At 42.8% G+C, this 20,652-nt stretch overlaps 2 protein-coding genes and 1 long non-coding RNA gene across 5 annotated transcripts; 2 read left to right on the forward strand and 1 right to left on the reverse strand.

Annotated features, from left to right (window-relative positions):
• Positions 1–496: 496 nt before the first annotated feature.
• LOC139387185 (leukotriene B4 receptor 2b) lies at positions 497–5,806 on the forward strand. 3 transcript variants are annotated; one of them, XM_071133249.1, is made up of 5 exons: positions 497–690; positions 3,943–4,565; positions 4,837–5,037; positions 5,152–5,195; positions 5,324–5,806. In XM_071133249.1, the coding sequence occupies exons 2-5, from the start codon at positions 3,960–3,962 to the stop codon at positions 5,577–5,579; spliced, it is 1,107 nt and encodes a 368-aa protein (XP_070989350.1). In that variant the 5' UTR covers positions 497–690; positions 3,943–3,959; the 3' UTR covers positions 5,580–5,806. The 3 variants fall into 3 exon arrangements, with proteins under 3 accessions (XP_070989350.1, XP_070989351.1, XP_070989352.1); XM_071133250.1 differs by having other exon boundaries at positions 3,943–4,532; XM_071133251.1 differs by having other exon boundaries at positions 3,943–4,493.
• Positions 5,807–15,050: 9,244 nt separating this feature from the next.
• On the reverse strand, positions 15,051–16,247 carry LOC139387513 (uncharacterized). The gene is made up of 3 exons (XR_011629181.1): positions 16,134–16,247; positions 15,471–15,508; positions 15,051–15,283 (listed from the first exon to the last, which is right to left on the reverse strand). It is a non-coding gene; the product is annotated as an uncharacterized lncRNA (long non-coding RNA).
• Positions 16,248–16,420: 173 nt separating this feature from the next.
• Positions 16,421–20,644, forward strand: LOC139387516 (short chain dehydrogenase/reductase family 39U, member 1). Its single transcript, XM_071133782.1, has 6 exons — positions 16,421–17,311; positions 18,072–18,178; positions 18,497–18,579; positions 19,552–19,673; positions 19,796–19,948; positions 20,095–20,644. The coding sequence occupies exons 1-6, from the start codon at positions 17,296–17,298 to the stop codon at positions 20,523–20,525; spliced, it is 912 nt and encodes a 303-aa protein (XP_070989883.1). The 5' UTR covers positions 16,421–17,295; the 3' UTR covers positions 20,526–20,644.
• The last annotated feature ends 8 nt before the right edge of the window (positions 20,645–20,652 follow it).

Raw genomic sequence — 20,652 nt, forward strand, 5'->3', positions numbered from 1 at the left:
ATGAGTGAGGATGTTGAATCAACGTGGAAAACTGATTGGATTTGCAAAAGTAATCGACTTTAGGGCATTTCGTATTTTTAACCTAAATCCAATGACATGGTGACATTTTTTGTTGACTTCACGTTGAATTCACGTTAGTTGACAACTCAACTAAATGTAAATCAAATCTAGACATTGAACTGATGTCTGTGCCCAGTTGGCAGACACAATGCGTGCCTGACTACCTCTAAAGGTGGTCAGGAAGATCACAATCAGATCACAATGTGTCTTTTAATCTTCTACACCTGTCGGATAATGTGGGTACAATCAGAATATTGGCAAGATCAGGACAAAGGGGGGAAGGTTAGCACCAGGAAAAACATCGCTGTGGAGGGTGTGTGTGTGAAAGAGAGTGAGAGGTTGGAGACTAAAGGAAGAACACACCTCTCTCGCCCTTCAGAGCATGTTACAGCTTGTGGGGCAGCACATTTATTAGACACAGTAGCAGGGAAAGACAGGGGAAACAAGCAGTTGTAAAGAAAAAAATAGAATGAGAGAGGGAGTTGGATACAAGCTGTCAGAAAAGAGAGATAAACAAAGAGTATAGATAAACACAAAACTATTGCCACCATATGGTTACACACCCTACTCAGATCCATTGCTCTTCAACACCTTCTTCGTCATCCTCTGAAGTCTTGATTGTGTAGTAAGGTGAGTGGATGCAAATATCCTGAATTTTTCCCTGGGATATACTCGATTCTCATTTTCAGTCTCTCTCTCAGTCTCTCTCTCTCTCTCTTTCTCTTTCGTTCTCTCTCTCTCTCTCTCTCTCTCTCTCATAATCATTCCTAATCTCATAATCATTCCTAATTCATTTCCAATTTTCTTATTTTCCAATTCCATTATCTTCCCTCTATCTATCTTCTTTCCCTCTCATATCCATGTGTTGATGAGTGAATCCTGTCTCTGTGTGGTTCTGTGTGTTCCTTGCTGTTGACGTAACTCTGCCTTGATTCTTATGTTGACACATAAGGTCAGCTTTTGAAATCCACTTCAAACAGTGTAGATGAAGGGGAGGAGACCGACTAAAGAAGGATTTTTAATTCTTGCGATAATTGAGACAGGGATTGTGTATGTGTGCCATTCAGAGGGTGAATGAGCAAGACAACAGATTAGGTGTTCCAGATGTTTTCTACACTCAGTGTATAATACAATGCACTTTCCACTGCTGTTCACTTTTTTTATTTGTCAAAATAACTGCACAAGTGGAGACTTGTTGCCCTGTTCATAGCCTGATTGACAAAATGTCCACTTCTGTGAACCATTATTTGGTGTCCTTCCTCTTCATAGCTTTACAGAAATATATTTTTTTGGGGGTAGAAATAGAAATTACACCACGGAGGAAGACAAGCATAATGCCTGTGATGATAAGAGGACATTATTGTGGCAATGTAGAGTACAGAGAGCGATACAGAGAGATATACAGAGAGAGATACAGAGAGAGATACAGAGAGAGAGAGCAGGAGGGAGGAAATCAAGAGAAGTCTATGACTATCGAAGTGGAGTCTTTTAAAGGAGCAGTGTTAATATTTGGCATGTTTTAGCATGCCATCTCTGTGTTGTGACAATATACTGTTGGCCAGGAGGGCTAATGTGAATATTTGCTTGCCTGTGTCAGTGGCAAAATGTTTTATGTGTGCTGCAAACACATTGTCTACCGCAAAGATACAACAGTGAGTGAGGGTTGAGCGACATGTAGCCCCAACCTCAAATAGAATTATATCCCAAAGCTATTTCTATCAGTGTAAACATGACCTTGGATGCCCATGCTTCACTCACGTCAATGAGGTGAGATTTGGAAGGATGGACTCGTGAAACTAGTGTAAACCATATGCAAAACAATTCACCTAATTTTGAGTTGGTGACAGTTCCGTGATATGCTACATGCATGACCAAAACTATGGGGACACCTGCTCGTCGAACATCTCATTGCAAAATCATGTGCATTAATATGGAGTTAGTTCCCCCTTTGCTGCTATAAGAGCCTCCACTCTTCTGGGAAGACTTTCTCCTAGATGTTGGAACATGGCTGCAGGGACTTGCTACCATTCAGCCACAAGAGCATTAGTGTGGTTGGACACTGCTGTTGGGCGATTAGGCTTGGCTCAGAGTCTGCGTTCAAATTCATCCCAAAGGTGTTTGATGGGGGTAAGGTCAGGGATCTCTGCTGGCCAGTCAAGTTATTCCACACCGATCTTGACAAACCATTTCTGTATGCCCCTTGCTTTGTTCATGGGGACATTGTCATGTTGAAACAGTAAAGCTGGCAACCGTTCCCTAAATGGTTGCCAGCCGCACAAACGTGTCAGAGAAAACACGGCCCAACTGACAACCGAGTCAGCTTGCAGGCACCCGGCCCGCCACAAGGACTCTTTAGAGCACAATGAGCCAAGGAAATCCCGCTGGCCAACCCCTCCCTAACCCAGACAACGGTAGGCCAATTGTGCACCGCCCCATGGGTCTCCCAGTCACGGCCGGCTGTGGCACAGCCTGGGATAGAACCCAAGGCTGTAGTGGCACCTCAGCACTTCGATACAGTGCCTTAGACCACTGCGCCACTCGGGAGGCCCACAGAAAGCCCTTTCCTGTTGCACATGGTGATCTTAGGCTTGTGTGCGCCTGCTCGGCCGTGGAAATCCATTTCATGAAGCTCCCGACGAACAGTTATTGTGCTGACGTTGCTTCCAGAGGCAGTTTGGAATTCGGCAGTAAGTGTTGCAACCCGAGGACAAACAATTTTTACGCGTCACACACTTAAGCACTCAGTGATCCTGTTCTGTGAGCTTGTGTGGCCCACCACTTCGCGGCTGAGCCATTGTTGCTCCTAAATGTTTGCACTTCACAATAACAGCACTTATAGTTGACCGGGGCAGCTCTAGCAAGGCAGAAATTTAACAAACTGACTTGTTGGAAAGGTGGCATCCTATTACGGTGCCACGTTGAAAGTCACTGAGCTCTTCAGTAAGGCCATTCTACTGCCAATGTTTGTCTATGGCGATTGCTCAATTTTATACACCTGTCAGCAATGGGTGTGTCTGAAATTCAGTAATTTGAAGGGGTGTCCACATAGTTTTGCATATAGAGTGTACTTCCCAAACATATGTCTCTTTCTCTCTACCCTCGTTTACATCTTGTGCTATCGTGAGTTTTGTGAGATCTGATCAATATGATCCGATCACTATCTGATCAAGGTTTATCGCGTCTACGCGTTGTATTAAAATGTGTCTCTTATCCTTCCACCGTGTCAGCACTAAGTTGGTGCCTCCCTGTATGGAAACTATTTGACAGATATTCTTTTAAAATAATCAGAGTTTATTTAAGACAATGATACCATAAATCATTGGTGCTACCTGTGTCAATGATTTTAGAGTGATGATTATAATGATGATTTAAATGGTTTCACCATCCAGGTCTGTTTGATATCCAGACACAATGTGTGCCTGATCACAATCAGATCACAATTTTATTGTCTACACCTGTCTAGAAATGTAGCCTGGGCACAATCAGAATGTAGAAAAGATCAAGACAAAGGGCACATGCTAGCAACAGGTATAAACGGGGCTATTGTTTCGCCCTTTACCTCAGAGCTAATAACCGTACAAATGGCCAATGACATTGATTTCCTCCTTTTTTCTGACTCGTCCATCTCCTTCCTTCTTTAATCACACAGAATTGAAGATGACAGACAGCACCTTGAGCCCTCAACTAAAACCTTTACATCAAAACAATATGTTCTTACCTTAGCTTCAATAAGTAAAATGTCTACTGATAACTGTGTTTTATGTAGGTCATACTCTTTGTCAATGACCCAAGCTCTGTGCTACTTTTCAACTTGAAGGTTGATAACACACAGTAGCCATTAGAGTCCATGGATAACTCTGTCTTTCTCCCTCTCTCCCTCAGAGCTGATAACCCTCACTATGGCTAAGGATGGCAGTTCCCTCCTCCATTATCTCAACAAGTCCACTTCCACCTCTATCCTCTTCACCAAAGACACTGTTGAGGATTCCAGCATCGTGAGTAATGACGCCACCACAGCCATAGGAGCCCTCATCTTGGGCCTGGTCTTCCTCCTCGGCGTCCCAGGAAACCTCTTCATCATTTGGAGCATCCTGGCCCGTGCCCGCCAACGCTCCGTTACCACCCTCCTCATCCTCAACCTCGCGTGCGCCGATGGCTTTCTCATGTGCCTTACCATCTTCTTCCTAATTTATCTGGCCAGGCAGAACTGGGACTTTGGCGACCTCATGTGCAAAGGGCTGTTTTACCTGTGCAACACTAACATGTACGCCTCCATCTTCCTCATCACGCTGATGAGCCTGCACAGGCTAGTTGCAGTGGTGTGGCCCCATCGAGTGGCGGCCCTGGCCAGCAAGAAGATGGTGGTGCGGGCAATAGCTGTGCTCTGGGCCCTAGTGTTCTCAATTTCTATCCCTGCTCTGGTGTTCAGGCAGGTGAGGTATGATCATGATGAACAGAACAACACCCGCCTGGTGTGTGCCTCAAATCACTCCCGGTCTCGATATGTAAGTTTAAGAGATAAGTGAATATTAAGTTAATAATGAAGTTAGATACATTATATATTTTTTCTGGTTTAAGTATATAGTTATTCAGGATTAGGAAGAGGTTTACATGTTGATACAGGTACAGTCATTATATGACTACTAAAATCACAGGAGCCATCTTACATTTAGCTTGATCTTGGTATGACAGACCCATTCGTGTTCAAATAAGCCTGGTATTGTACCATGTCATTACATGTGTGCAGTTTATCATTACATAATTTCTCATGTTCAGGTGGTGTACCAGTACACCTTTGAGACAGTAGTGGGATTCCTGGTTCCGTACGGGGTTATAGTGAGCAGCTACGTCTGCATCCTGAGACGCCTCAGACAGACCAAGTTCCGTCGTAAGGTCCGCAGTGAGAAACTCATCCTGGCCATCGTTGTGATGTTTGGCATCTTCTGGTTGCCATATCACCTCATTAACATAATACAGGTCTGTGTGATCATACGGTATTGTTTATCTTGCAATTTCACTCAGAGTGTGGAGTGTAGCATAGAAAGTTATACTATTTTACAGTGAATGACTGTACTTTTTTTTCTCTCCTAGGTGGTGGCTGAACAGTTTGATGACAGCTCACCAACGAAAAAGAGGTATGTGCCAACCAACCCAACATCTTTCCCCTCCATTTAGCTAAAGTTAAATTTAACATAAGCACCAACACCCATACAATAAGAAAAGGACTGGAACTGCAACATGAACTCTATCCCTCTCTCTGCAGACTAGATATGGTATGGCAGCCCAGTCGTGCTGTGACCTCCGCTCTGGCCTTCATCAGCAGCTGTGCTAACCCTATACTCTACACCTTTGCTGGAAAATCCTACATCAAAGAGGACGGCATTGCCTTCATGGCTCGGCTCTTTGAGGGGACATCTCTGGACACTGGGATAAAGAAGGGAATTGGACTAAAAGATGCGTTGTCTTTCAGCAGCACTGGGGGCAATGCTGTGAAGAACGAAAAACAGACACTTGTGTAGAGTTGCACTGCAGATGCTATCCACTCATCATGACGATGCACTGCTGCACACAGACTGCTTCGAAACCTTTACCTGTCCAAATGGGACCATCTGAAAGAATCCCTACAATATTCAGTGCACCTTGTGTTAGACAAGTTTCTCAGTAGACCCAAATTCACTGCCACTAATCTTTGTAAATGCGTTTTGTAAATGTGCCCCCCCCAAAAAATTTAAATACTTTTAATACACTGCTTGTACTGCTTGAATGTTTGTTGAATCCCATGTTGTAAATACCACTTATAATACTGTGGAATATTGTGATTAAAATAAGTGTGGAAAATGATTAATAATTTGAGTTCTGAATATGTAAACTCAACTTCAGGTTATAATTACCTAACCAAACAAATCCAATTTTAAGGGTCACATACACGTGATTAGCAGATTTTTATTGCAGGTGCAGCGAAATGCTTGTGCTTCGTCAGTGCAGTAATATCTAACAAATTACACAACATATACCCAATACACACAAATCTAAGTAGGAATGAATTAAGACTATATACATGTATGGATGGATGAGTGATGTCAGAGCGGAAAGGACTAAGATACAGTAGAATAGAATACAGTAGAGAGAGAGGTGCATATGAGATGAGTAATGCAAGATATGTAAACATTAAGTGACTAAGATACCGTGACTTATATGTAAACTTCATTAAGGGACCAATATACTGTAGAAGTATAGAAAACGGTATCAGATGAGTAATGCCAGATATGTAAACATTAAAGTGACTAGTGTTCCATTCCTTAAAGTGGCCAGAGATTTATAGTCTATGCCTATAGGTAGCAGCCTCTAATGTGCTAGTGGCCATGAGATAGCTGGAACCAAGAGTCTGAAAAACAGCTTTGATGCACCTGTACTGACCTCGCCTTCTGAATGTTAGCGGGGTGAACAGGCAGTGGCTCGGGTGGTTGAGGTCCTTGATATTTTTGGCCTTCCTGTGACATTGGATGCTGTACAGTAGGTGTCCTGGAGGGCGGGTAGTGTGACCCCGGTAATGCGTTGGGTAGACCGTACCACCCTCTGGAGAGCATTGGTTGCGGGTGGTGCAGTTGCCATACCAGGCTGTGATACAGCCCGACAGGATGCTTTCAATTGTGCATCTGTAAAAGTTTAAGGGTTTTAGGTGACAAGAAAACTTTCTTTAGCCTCCTGAGGTTGAAGAGGCTCTGTTGCGCCTTCTTCACCACACTGTCTGTGTGGGTGGTCCATCTCAGTGATGTGTACGCCAAGGAACTTGAAGCTTTCCACCTTCTCTGCGGTCTCGTCGATGTAGCTAGGAGGGTGCACCCACGATCATCTCAATTGTTTTGTTGATGTTGAGTGAGGTTGTTTTCCAGGCACCACACTCCCAGAACCCTCACCTCCTCCCTGTAGGCTGTCTCATCATCGTTGGTAATCAAGCCTAATACTGTTGTGTCATCTGCAAACTTGATGATTGAGTTGGAGGCATGCTTGGCCACACAGTCATGGGTGAACAGGGAGTACAGGAGGGGGCTGAACATGCACCCTTGTGGGGCCCCAGTGTTGAGGATCAGCAGAGTGGAGGTGATGTTTCCTACCTTCACCACCCGAATGAGACCTGTCAGGAAGTCCAGGATCCAGTTGCACAGGGTGGGGTTCAGACCCAGGGTTTTGAGCTTAATGATGAGCTTGGAGGGTACTATGGTGTTGGATGCCGAGCTATAGTCAATAAACAGCATTCTTACATAGGTATTCCTCTTGTCCAGATGGGATAGGGCAGTGTGCAGAGTGATGGTGATTGCATCGTCTATGGATCTATTGGGGCGGTAAGCAAATTGAAGTCAGTCTAGAGTGGCAGGTAAGGTAGAGGTGATATGATCCTTAACTAGTCTCAAAGCACTTCATGATGACAGAGGTGAGTGCTAAGTAGCAATAGTCATTAAGTTCAGTTACCTTTGCCTTCTTGGGTACTGGAACAATGGTGGCCATCTTGAACAAAACTGAGCTCCCTCCTTTTATCTCTGGAACCGTCCCCAACTATGCGGGATCAACCTTTCCTCCCCCAGTCCCTTCTCCCATGTGCTGCCCTTCCCTTCCGGCAGCTTTATGGGACTTGTCCAGCTGGTGATCAATCAGCCCTTGATTACTCAGCCCCAATTAGTCCTTGCCAGAGAGCCCGGCGAGACCTGGCACATCCAGAAGAGGGAGCCATCGCCTTGTGATGTAGACTCCGTCTGTCACCAGGCCTCCCCCTGGTGGCTGACCTGCTGTACGCCACACTTCCCACAATACGTTGGGTGAATTTTGGCCCATTCCTCCTGACAAAGCTGGTGTAACTGAGTCGGGTTTGTAGGCCTCCTTGCTCGCACATGCTTTTTCAGTTCTGCCCACAAATGTTCTATGGGATTGAGGTCAGGACTTGATTTGACTTTGTTGTCCTTAACCCATTTTGGCACAACTTTGGAAGTATGCTTGGGGTCATTGTCCATTTTGAAACCTCATTTGCGACCAAGCTTTAACTTCCTGAGTGGTGTCTTGAGATGTTGATTCAATATGTCCACAGAATTTTCTTGCCTCATGATGCCATCGATTTTGTGAAGTGCACCAGTCCCTCCTGCAGCAAAGCACCCCCACAACATGATGCTGCCACCCTCGTGCATCACGGTTGGGATGGTGTTCTTCGGCTTGCAAGCCTCCCCCTTTTTCCTCCAAACATAATGATGGTCATTATGGTCAAACAGTTCTATTTTTGTTTCATCAGACCAGAGGACGCTTCTCCAAAAAGTACAATCTTTGTCCCCATGTGCAGTTGCAAACGTAGTCTGGCTTTTTTATGGCGGTTGTGGACCAGTGACTTCTTCTTTGCTGAGCGGCCTTTCAGGTTATGTCAATATAGGACTTGTTTTATAGTGGATATAGATACTTTTGTACCTGTTTCCTCCAGCATCTTCACAATGTCCTCTTTTGTTCTGGGATTGATTTGCACTTTTCGCACCAAAGTACATTGGTCTCTTGGAGACAGAATGCGTCTCCTTCCTGAGCGGTATGACGGCTGCGTGGTCCCATGGTGCTTATACTTGCGTACTATTGTTTGTACAGATGAACGTGGTACCTTCAGGCATTTGGAAATTGCTCCCAAGGATGAACCAGACTTGTGGAGGTCTACAATTTATTTTCTGAGGTCTTGGCTTATTTCTTTTGATTTTCCCATGATGAGGCACTGAGTTTGAAGGTAGGTGTTGGAATACATTCACAGGTACACCTCCAATTGACTCAAATGATGTCAATTAGCCTATCAGAAGCTTCTAAAGCCATGACATCATTTTCTGGAATTTTCCAAGCTGTTTAATGGCACAGTCAACTTAGTGTATGTAAACTTCTGATCCACTGGAATTGTGATATAGTGAATTATAAATGAAATAATCTGTCTGTAAACAATTGTTGGAAAAATGACCTGTGTCATGCACAAAGTAGATGTCCTAACCGACTTGCCAAAAGTATAGTTTGTTAACAAGAAATTTGTGGAGTTGTTTTAATGACTCCAACCTAAGTGTATGTAAACTTCCGACTTCAACTGTATGTAATTGCAATGTTTCAATTTTAGCTGTGATCTTTTGTCTACCTCAGAGATGATCCTGAAGTTGATATTTGACAGGAAGCTGTTGCCTTTCCAGACAGCCTTAGCCTGAGGAAGACAGGTATTACTCTGTTTATCAACCTCAGACTCAGTGGGGAGAACAGTTGAGATGTCCACCTCTCTGTCATGGATGCTGGCCCCATCTTCAGATGTTCTTTAGGGCCCAATGTACTCTTTCTGCATTACTGAATCAGAAAACTGAGAGAAGTTGTCCATGACTTTATGGACCATAACCTTTGTAAACAGATTCACAGCATTGTTGTATATCTGTGAAGAGCTGTCGGAGACTGCATATCTTCCAGAAGAAATGCAGTTCTGAAAGTTAAATCAGTAAGGCTGGTCTGAATGGATCATCACTTTTAATTCATCTAGTAAACTCATAATTCACATCGCTTCCTATCTCACTCATCAGCATTATAGGTATTTACCCTGAACAAAAATATATACTCAACATACAAAAAAATGTAAGATTTTACTGAGTTACAGTTATTTGTAAATCAGTCAATTTAAATAAATTCATTAGACCCTAATCTATGGATTTCACATGACTGGGAATGCTGATATGCACCTGTTGGTCACAGATACCTTAAAAAAAAGTAGGGAGTGGGTCAGAAAACCAGTCAGTATCTGGTGTGACCACAATTTGCCTCATGGGGCACGACATGTCTCCTTTGCATAGAGTTGATCAGGCTGTTGATTGTGGCCTGTGGAATGTTGTCCCACTCCTCTTCAATGGCTGTGCAAAGTTGCTCAATATTGGCAGGCACTCGAACATGCTGTCGTACACGTCGATCCATAGCATCCCAAACGTGCTCAATAGGTGACATATCTGGGGAGTATGCAGGACATGGAAGAACTTGCACATTTTCAGCTTCCAGGAATTGTGTACAGATGCTTTCGACATAGGGCAGTGCATTATCATGCTGAAACATGAGGTGATGGCGGCGGATGAATGGCACGACAATGGGCCTCAGAATCTCGTAACGGTATCTCTGTGCGTTAAAATTGCCATTGATAAAATGCAATTGTATTCGTTGTCTGTAGCTTATACCTGCCTATACCATAACCCCACTGTCACCTTGGGGGCCACTGTGTTTTTGGGAACCTTCAATGCTGCAGAAATGTTTTGGTACCCTTCCCCAGATCTGTGCCTCGACACAAACCTGTCTCTGAGCTCTATGGACAATTATTTTAACTTAATGGCTTGGTTTTTGCTCTGGCAACTGTGGGACCTTCTTTAGACAGGTGTGCAGTACTTAACTTGAGCCGGATCCTGTCGGAACAGGATCCTGCACCTCTCAGATTTGACTTTGTTTGTTCCAGCACCTATTTGCCCAGATCCGGTACCCCTCGCAGCATGATTTATTCATAATTTCATTGTTCGCACTGTAGACATTCTAATAAAAGCAATAAGCATTAAATCAAGTTGTCTCCTCGTCTCCCGGGTGGCGCAGTAGTTAAGGGCGCTGTACTGCAGCGCCAGCTGTGCCACCAGAGACTTTGGGTTCGCGCCCAGGCTCTGTCGTAACCGGCCGCGACCTGGAGGTCCGTGGCCTAGCGTCGTCCGAGTTAGGGAGGGTTTGGCCGGTAGGGAAATCCTTGTCTTATCGTGCACCAGCGACTCCTGTGGCGAGCCGGGCGCAGTGCACGCTAACCAGGTTGCCAGGTGCACGGTGTTTCCTCCGACACATTGGTGCGGCTGGCTTCCGGGTTGGATGGCGCTGTGTTAAGAAGCATGACTTTCAACCTTCGTCTCTCCTGAGCCCGTACGGGAGTTGTAGCGATGAGAAAAGATAGTAGCTACTAAACAATTGGATACCACGAAATTGGGGAGAAAAAGGGGTAAAATTAAATTTAAAAAAATTAATAAAAAAAAATAGTCTCCTCGTTATTTCTCCTGCCCCCCCAGACCATCATGTAAAAGTGCGGTGATCCTTCTATGTAATCATCCTATCCTGTACATAGAGGTTATTGGGAGGGACAGTGGGGTAAGTAACTGATCTTGACACAGGTCCTGGTAGTGGTGGTCAGCTAGTCCCTACGTAGTCACGTCACGTAGCCTAGTCTAGTCATCTCCCTACTGAATTTGAATCATGGGAAAGCCAAATAAAAAATGGATAAAAAAAAGGCAATCGAGTTTGACATTTTTCAAGTCCAAAAATCCAGAGAAAGATGGTGAATTCGAACCCAGTACGGGCCAGAGAACTGTCAGTGCGTGAGAGGAGTGAGGGGCAAACTGTTCCTGATACAGTGTCAAGTAAAAGTATGTGAACCCTTGGAAATACCTGGATTTCTGCATAAAATGGTCATCAAATTTGATCTGATCTTCACAACAATAAGCAAACATAGTGTGCTTAAACTAATAACACACAAATTACTGTATTTTTATTATCCTACAGTGTAGGTTGTCCAGATAATTCCAAAGGATTCACATACTTTTTCATGCCACTGTACCTGTTGCAAGACCCACTGGTTGATGCTTATTTATAAAACCCTCTTAAGCCTCACTCCCCCCTATCTGAGATATTCTGCCAGTCACATTCTGTTAAATGTCCCCAAAGCACACACATCCCTGGGTCGCTCGTCTCTCTTCATTTAGCTGCAGCTAGCGACTGGAACGAGCTGCAACAAACACTCAAACTGGACAGTTTTATCTCAATCTCTTCATTCAAAGACTCAATCATGGACACTCTTACTGACAGTTGTGGCTGCTTTGCGTGATGTATTGTTGTCTCTACCTTCTTGCCCTTTGTGCTCTTGTCTGTGCCCAATAAAGTTTGCACCATGTTTTGTGCTGCTACCATGTTGTACTGCTGCCATGTTGTGTTGCTACCATGCTGTGTTGCCGTGTGTTGCTGCCATGCCATGTTGTTGTCTTAGGTCTCTCTTTATATTGTGTTGTCTCTTGTCATGATGTGTATTTTGTCCTATATTTTTAATTGTATTTATTTTGTTAATCACAGCCCCTGGTCCCCACAGGAGGCCTTTTGACTTTTGGTAGGTGTCATTGTAAATAATAATTTATTCTTAATTAACTGACATGCCTAGTTAAATAAATAAAGTAAACAAATTATCCCACCAGTTCACTCTACTAGCTAGTATTTTTTTTAGCAAGAAGTTGACTCTCGAGAGTTAAATGGACTTGACATGGGTAAAGTCATTGTGGGAGTTTGTAATCTGAATATGTGCTTCATATTATCACATAGGCAGGAGGCCTACAAATTCTTATATGTGGGTTCTGCTGTAGCCTACATAGATTTATTTTATGTTATATTCCAATATTGCGAAATTTGTCGTGAAATATGAAATACGGGTCTTGTGAGCCCCACAGCTGAGTATGTGTGCATATGGTGGGTGTTCTGCAGTGTCGCATAAAAATGTTGCTGTACATTGATGTCTATAAAATTAGGCTATAAGAAATTCTGACTTGTGTAAGCCCCACGCTATACTCAAGTATGTGGGTTTACTGCAGTGACGTCTAAAATGCTTTGAATTAATTAGCACCTTGCAGAGTGCTGTACGTTTCACCTCCATAGATAGTAGGCTACTTGGCTGCTACGTTGTGCTTGACACTTTTTCTCAAAGTGTTATGGTACCTCAGAGACCACCCGGATAACCCCCCCCCCATTTTTTAATAAAAAAATAAATAAACCTGTTTTCACTGTGTCATTATGGGGTATTGCATGTAGATTGATGAGGAACATTTTTTATTTAATCAATTTTAGAATAAGATAACAAAATGTGGAAAAAGTCAATGGGTCTGAATAATTTCCTGAATGCACTGTATTCGTTAAGGACTGGGGAGTTTTTCAGGATAAAAAAGAAGCAGAACGGAGAGGCACAGTCAGAATCCTTGAGGAAAACCTGGTTCAGTCTACTTTCCACCAGACATTGGGAGATGAGTTCACCTTTCAGCAGTACAATAACCTAAAACACAAGGCCAAATCTCCACTGGAGTTGCTTACCAAGAAGACAGTGAACGTTCCTGAGTGGCCGAGTTACAATTTTGACCAGAAAATGGTTGTCTAGCAATAATTAACAACCAATTTGACAGAGCTTGAAGAATTTTTCAAAGAATAATGGGCAAATGTCTCACAATCCAGGTGTAGAAAGCTCTTAGAGACTTAACCAGAAAGACAACCAGCTGTAATTGCTGGCAAAGATGATTCTAACATGTATTGATTGACTCGGGGGGTTGAAGTGTTTAATTTTTAATAAATCTTTCACAAATGTAAAAAAAAAAATGCCTTCCACTTTCACATGAAAGTTTTGTGTATAGATCGTTGACAAAAAAACAATTAAATACATTTGAATCCTACTTTGTAACACAACAAAATGTGGAAAAAGTAAAAGGGTGTGAATACTTTCTGAAGGCACAGTATACATAGTGGCTGTAGAATTAACACATTTCAGAGAGGGGTCTGGAGAAGCACTCAATGGCTTAGTTGAGTCTTTCTGGGTAAGTAAGAGATTTGCACACCTGGATTGTACAATATATGCACATTATAATTTTTACAATTCTTCAAGATCTGTCAAATTGGTTGTTGATCATCACTGGACAGCCATGTTCAAGTCTTGCAATAGATTTTTAATCCGATTTAAGTCAAAACTGTAACTAGGTCACTCAGGAACATTCAATGTAATCTTGGTAAGCAGACTAACATCGCTGCTCTACCAGGGGTCGAGTCGGAGAACAGGGAGGGGGCGGTTAGGTCAGGTAGAGCACTAGAGCAGCGGCGGTGTCTGAGGACAGGGCAGCTAGTGGATGCTCTGCGACTTCTGGGAATTGTGATTGATAGATAAGACTGAATGACTTTTATATGGCTATAGGGGGGGTCTGGTGACGCCATAGTAGCGATAAATTGTGCCGTAATTAGGCTATTGATTTAGCTTATAAAATAGATGGGCTATTAGTTTGAAATTACAACAGGATCATTTCAAGAGCCAACCATTATAAAGGTACATCTAATACCTTAACCCTCAGCTGAGGGTCCGCTCATACAATTTAGCGATTTTCCCCCCTTAATTTTAGGATCAAAAGAATCGTGCTGTGTTTTGTATTTGTTAATTTTCCCGTTTGTGCTTGGAATGGCACGGTTACTATGGGAAAGTCACATGTCATAATGCACATGTAAACGTTTTGTCGGCCAATTTTGAATCTGTAGGTTACTATGTTAACCATTATTCCTTTTAAACTTTTACGTCATTAAAAGAAGTGCCATTTGGCGGCCAATCGGGCTTGTGCCACCAGTGGATTCAAATGAGAACCCTAACAATTATTTAGCCCACATGGCTCCAGTTCCATTTGCAGAAACTTAAACATAGGGTGACAGTGAGCAAAATAACCATAGATGGGAAGTTAATGGTTTATTAAAAGGTATACATTTTACTAGGGTTGCAGTCCTCAGATCAAAATTGCATTGAATCAAATCCAATGATTTATCGACCATAGGACGGGGTGCCGCAATTGCAAAATACCACGGGTATGACGCTAAAATGTGTAACTGGATTATAAAAGCAATAAGGAACCTCATGGGTTTGGTAAAACGCTTCAGGTCGGTCACGTGTGCTAGCAATGCAGAGGTCACGCCGAATTGGAATTCCCTAAACCAGCAGCAAGACATCCTCTACACTCCTCCCCCTCGTGGGGGCTATTTGAATGCTCATTGAAATTGGGGGCCGCTAGAACATTCTCTATTACAAGCAGCACTCGCCTAGCCCTCATGTGGTGGCTAGAAACCGACCGCTAGTCAGCCAATCCAGTAATGGTGAGACGCTATACTGATGATTTTATTTTAAAGAGGTATTAACAGTTACAACTGCCAATGACATTCCATAAATTATAAACAGTCAACATTCACTGCATTTATTGAACACTTGAACCAAAAGTAACATTTTGTACAATTTTGAACCAGTTCGATAGTGCCGCAGACAAAACGCATCTGGTTAGCAACTGTAGAGTACATACGTAGTCATTAGATGTACATAAATTTGACCTCAAAAACAGATCTGAAGATCCAGGGGTTGAATGGAAGCGGTGATCAGTCCTACAATGGCAGTTCACATTACCTAGAGATGGACAGATGGGAAACCGTTAGTACAACACAGAATGAAGAGATTCTACAACAACTCCTTAAATTTACTCAGCGCATGTGTATAATCACTAGGATTCAGGTGAAACACGGATCATGCAACAAACTCATCATAGTAAGGTTACTGAAAGGCTAGATTCAGGAGCAGAAAAGCTTATAGTTACCCGATTTTCCAGCACAGCAAGGCTTGAGCTTAGATTCTCTAAAGTGACATACAAACAAAAGTCAGTTACCTATAGTCATTGACAGAAGTGTTAAATGTTGACATTGTCAACCCAGTCAGTGCAGTGAAATTATAATCACGAGGTTCAGCTGAAACACGGACTCACATGCAAATCATCATTTTGGGTTTGACGATACAACATTTGCAAGTGGTCACAGGTAAATAACGTTAGCGATGTAATAATGGACCCAGGTAGCAAGCAAAATGACTAGTCCTCGGAACCAACCCCCCCCCCCCCCCCAAAAAAAAAAATTACGTTTAGAGATACTGCCATGGTTCATCATGGAACCAGTTCGATAGTGCCTCAGACTAAACACATCTGGCTAGCGGCTGTACAGTACATGCCCAACATCTGCTTACTGTCTATATAAGGGCCTACGGCATTCGAATTCGTGGTTAAAAATAAATGTAAATAGTTAGGCCCAATTCTCAGACAGGTAAAAAGTTAAGAAAATACTTGATGTTTACCGTAGCCAAGGCCTTTGAATGGTCGGTTTATTGAACCAACTTACATTTTTAAAAATCGGATAAAACTAAAAATGTATCAAGATATATTAGGCTGGCCTAAAGCTAGCCTAGCAAGTTAGCCACCAAAATGACTTACCGGCCAATTGCAAGCAAATAACCCAAAACTTGAGTCAAATATTACCTAATAAAAAAATTGTTATAAAAAAATAACTAACTGACTATCAAAATGAATCAATTGGTAGCTTATGGCGAAATCGTCCACATGTGCTGATGTCCACTTGTCCTCCAACCGCAGTAGGTGAGAAAGACTGATTGAGGGGACTGGGGGCGGATTTATATGTTTTACAAAACCACGTGTTGTTGTGGGAAACACGCATGTTGCTTCCGGGTGTGGTATCTCCCCCTAAGACATGTCTTTGTTTCAGTTCCGCGTGGAACGAATCAACGCTGAACACTTTAAACCGCGAAAGATCATTCCCGAGTTTGACAAGATGTAATATAGAAATTGTCATGGTTCTGGATATCTGAGAATAGTCACACTTTCTCGTTTGCCCCTCACCGGATGCTTGAGCTCATATGTGCCTCTTTAAGAGCATTAGCTCAAAAGCTTTATGGAGCTCCTGAGAATACAACAAGTCCAAATCAATCACACTATTATGTTGTTATAATACAAACAAAATGTTATCATAACAAACATTTGTTCCATTATTCTGATATTGATTTATAAAGGCCAATTGACTGACAAACCAATAACTGGCTGATAACTGATCTGGTATATCCATATTTTCGAAACATGCATATGTCTGACACTATTGCCATTTAGTTGAAAGTGTTGCTGGAAACACTGCGTTTAAAAAAAATCTCCGCTTGTAAGCATAATACAAGATAGTGATTGTATAATTGGATTGAAAGGACAGTAAGTTATTTTCCTTACCTCACAAAAATGGAGGAGGGCTCTGTTCAGTATGGCATGTGACATATCTACTGGACACCGTTGGACAAATTCTTCTGCGTACACTTTAAAAAAAATAATATTTAACTAGGCAAGTCAGTTAAAGAACAAATCTTATTTTCAATGGCGGTGTAGGAACAGGGGTTAACTCAGGGGTTAACTGCCTTGTTCAGGGGCAGAAAAACAGATTTTAACCTTGTCAGCTCGGGAATTCGATCTTCCGGTTACTAGATCAACGCTCTAACCACTAGGCTACCTGCAGCGCCGTGCCAATTTGAGTTAGTGTACTGTGAACAATCAACACAGGAAAGCAGAATTCCAACCCTGGAACTGGAAATTGTGTGATATGAGAGTGTTAATAGGTATGTATAAATCAGACATTTTTATTTTATTTAACTAGGCAAGTCAGTTACAACGATGGCCTAACGTTACCACTGATCTTCAATAGCGTAACGTTACTTGGCTACTTGTAACTGAGTGTTTGTTACATTGAACGTATACTATTAGCTAGTTAAAGAAATCGTTATCAAACATGCATTCTGTGGTTCCAGTTTCATGTCATGTGTGCGGTAACTGTAGAGGAACCGCGTCAGTTTTGCTAAGGACATTTCGTTCACATTTGAAAACCCTTGTAAATATAGCCAGCTACCTTGTTTTGTAACTGAGCAAAGTGCGCATGCGCGTCAATATGACGTTTCTTTGAACACTTATCTGTATTGTTTGGTGAGCTAAGATTCTTATGCCTAGAGTAATTGCTGGTTGTTAATACAGGTTCAGAGTTTTATTCATGTTCTCATCCAAATTTCTAGCATCGTCTATGTTTTGGACTGTGAAAAATAAAATACAAATTAGTAACAGCAGCTTCCCTAATCTAATCTTGTGGTTGTCAAACCTGTTCCATGTATTTGATCTATTCCAGAGTTAGCATACCTGATTGAACTTGTCAACTAATTATCAAGCCCTTGACTAGGTGAATTAGGTGAGCTACTTCAGGGCTACAACAAAATTGTGAAACATCTAGGGGTCCCCAAGGAGACGTTTGAGAACCACTGATATAATCAATCTTGTACTTATCCTGGCTTGTAATATTGTAATATGCTCTCTGCCTTTTATTTTCATCAGGAGGAGGATCTGGGTTTGTGGGAAGAGAGCTGACTCGTTTACTCAAGAACAAAGGTCATGAAGTCACAATAATATCCCGACAGCCAGGTCTGGGAAAGATCACATGGGTATGATTATGACCTCATTTTATAGCACTGTCATGGGCAGAGCACGCACTGAAATAATTGTAATTCATTTTCCTTTAGTATTATAATACAAGTATTCCTCACTCCTACAGAGTAACCATTCTTCATATTAGCAACCATAAGTGATCTTTGTATGCACGAATGACTGACTATAAGTCACTTTGGATAAAAGCATCTGCTAAATGGCATTTATTATTGAAGTTATTATCTATTGGAATCTTTCAGGTTGACACCCAAACATAACACATGGTGTCATCTAATAAACAATAATTAAAAAGCTATCTCATGCCCTGTTTGCAGGGTGAATTGGAGTCTGGTGGCCTCCCACCATGTGAGGCTGCTGTCAATCTGTCTGGGGAGAATCTTATGAACCCACTGCGATGGTGAGCAATGGAGCCCTCATTTTAAGCCTTTTCCAAAAATGAAAGCAATTGTCTGAGGATGGTGCTGGACCATCAGATTTTATTTGTCACATGTGGCAAATGCAACTGTTGTAGACTGACGTGAAATGCTTGCTTACTAGCCATTCCCAACTATACAGAGTAAAATACATGAGGAATAGAATACACAACCATGAAGATGTATACAGAGAGTATGAATAGCAGATCAATGTGCGAGAGGGATTTGAGGTAGATATGTAAATAAAGGCAGGATAAAGTGATTAGGTATCAGGATAGATAATAATAAGAGTAAGAATAAAGAACAGAGTAGCAGCTGCATATGATGAGTGTGTTGTGTCGGTGCGTATATATAGTCTTGTGACTGTGCATAGTCATTGCAAGATAGGGTCAACGTAGAGTCCTTCTAACCATTCAATTAACTATTTAGCAGTCTTATGGCTATTTAGCTGTCTTGTGGCTTGGGGGTAGAAGCTGTCTCGGAGCCTGTTGGTCCGAGAGCCGATGCTCCGGAACCATTTGCCGGACGGTAGCAGAGTGAACAGTCTTTGGCTTGGGTGCCTGAAGTCTTTGGCAATTTTTCGTGCTTTCCTCTGACACCACCTGATAAAGAGGTCCTGGATTTCAGGGAGCTCGGCCCCAGTGATGTACTGGGCCGTCTGCACCACCCTCTGTAGTGCTTTGCGGTCGAGGGCGGTGCATTTGCCATACAAAGTGGTGATGTAGCGAGTCAATATGCTCTCTGGTGCAACTGTAGAACTTGAGGATCTGAGGCCCTATCTGACATAAAAAGAAAAGGGGACAGTTTGATGAAAACGTTTTAAATACAGGTTAATATCCATCATGGACTGGACTCTTTCCATACCACTCTTTGCCTCCCTCTCTCTCTTTTCTTTTTATGTTTGTCCCTCTCAACCCCACCCCCCCATTGGTTCTCCCTCCTCCATGTTGGTACAGGTGGAATGAGGGTTATAGGAAGGATCTGTTCTCCAGTCGGGTTGACACAACCACAATTCTGTCTCAAGCCATTGCTGGGTCCCCCAGTCCCCCTCATGCTTGGGTCCTTGTCACAGGTGTAGGTAAGTATCCTAGGTTCCTTGCATAAAGTTTCAGTGACACTTAAAGCATCCTTAGATAGTCACAAACAATATTACAATATTTTTACCACAATTGTTGGTTGGTTTTTGTCTCTTCCCCACAGCATGTTATAAACCCAGTCTAACAGCTCAGTACACAGAAGACAGTGAGTGGACGCCATTTGACCTCCTGTCGAGACTGGTGAAGGAATGGGAGTCGGCGGGGCGTCTTCCTGAAAACATTGCACAGAATACCAGACAAGTAGTAATCAGACCAGGTGAGTACTATACATTTATTATCAGAGTGTGTGTATGTGTGTTAGATACAACTGGACAATGTTAATATGAATACGGTCCATTGAATGAGATAGCAGTCTTGTGATTTCACCACTGATACCCCTGCTCTACTGCCTTCCTCCAACAGGGGTAGTACTGGGCCGTGATGGTGGGGCCATGAAGCAGATGATGACTCCTTTCTGGCTAGGCCTTGGAGGCACGTTGGGGTCTGGCAGACAACCATTCCCCTGGATCCATGTCTCTGACCTGGCTGGAATCATCGCTCATGCCCTGGTGCCCTCTCCCGACACCCCCTCCTCTGCTGTCCCTCAAGTGTTTAACGGTGTCGCCCCAGCACTGAACACCAATTACGAGTTCACCAAAGAGCTGGGCCGGGTTCTGAGGAGACCCACTGTCTTCCCTGTGCCTGGATTTGTCATTGATGCCCTAATGGGTTCAGAGAGAGCCATAGTGCTAACCCAGGGTCAGAAAGTAGAACCCAAGAGGACTCTGGAGTCAGGCTTTCAGTACCAGTACCCAGACCTGAGCTCTGCCCTGAAGGAGATTGTTGGGAGCTAGATGTGAAACAGGAGATGTCAAGAGACTGAATGAGATTAGATTTTGAAACGTGAGAGAACTTCACTGATGTGAGCTTTTTTCCTGAATAAATATGAGATGGACCCTGTCTTTCAAAAAAAGTGTCCAG

The sequence above is a fragment of the Oncorhynchus clarkii genome, chromosome 28 (assembly GCF_045791955.1).
Source record: "Oncorhynchus clarkii lewisi isolate Uvic-CL-2024 chromosome 28, UVic_Ocla_1.0, whole genome shotgun sequence".
Lineage (NCBI taxonomy): Eukaryota > Metazoa > Chordata > Actinopteri > Salmoniformes > Salmonidae > Oncorhynchus > Oncorhynchus clarkii.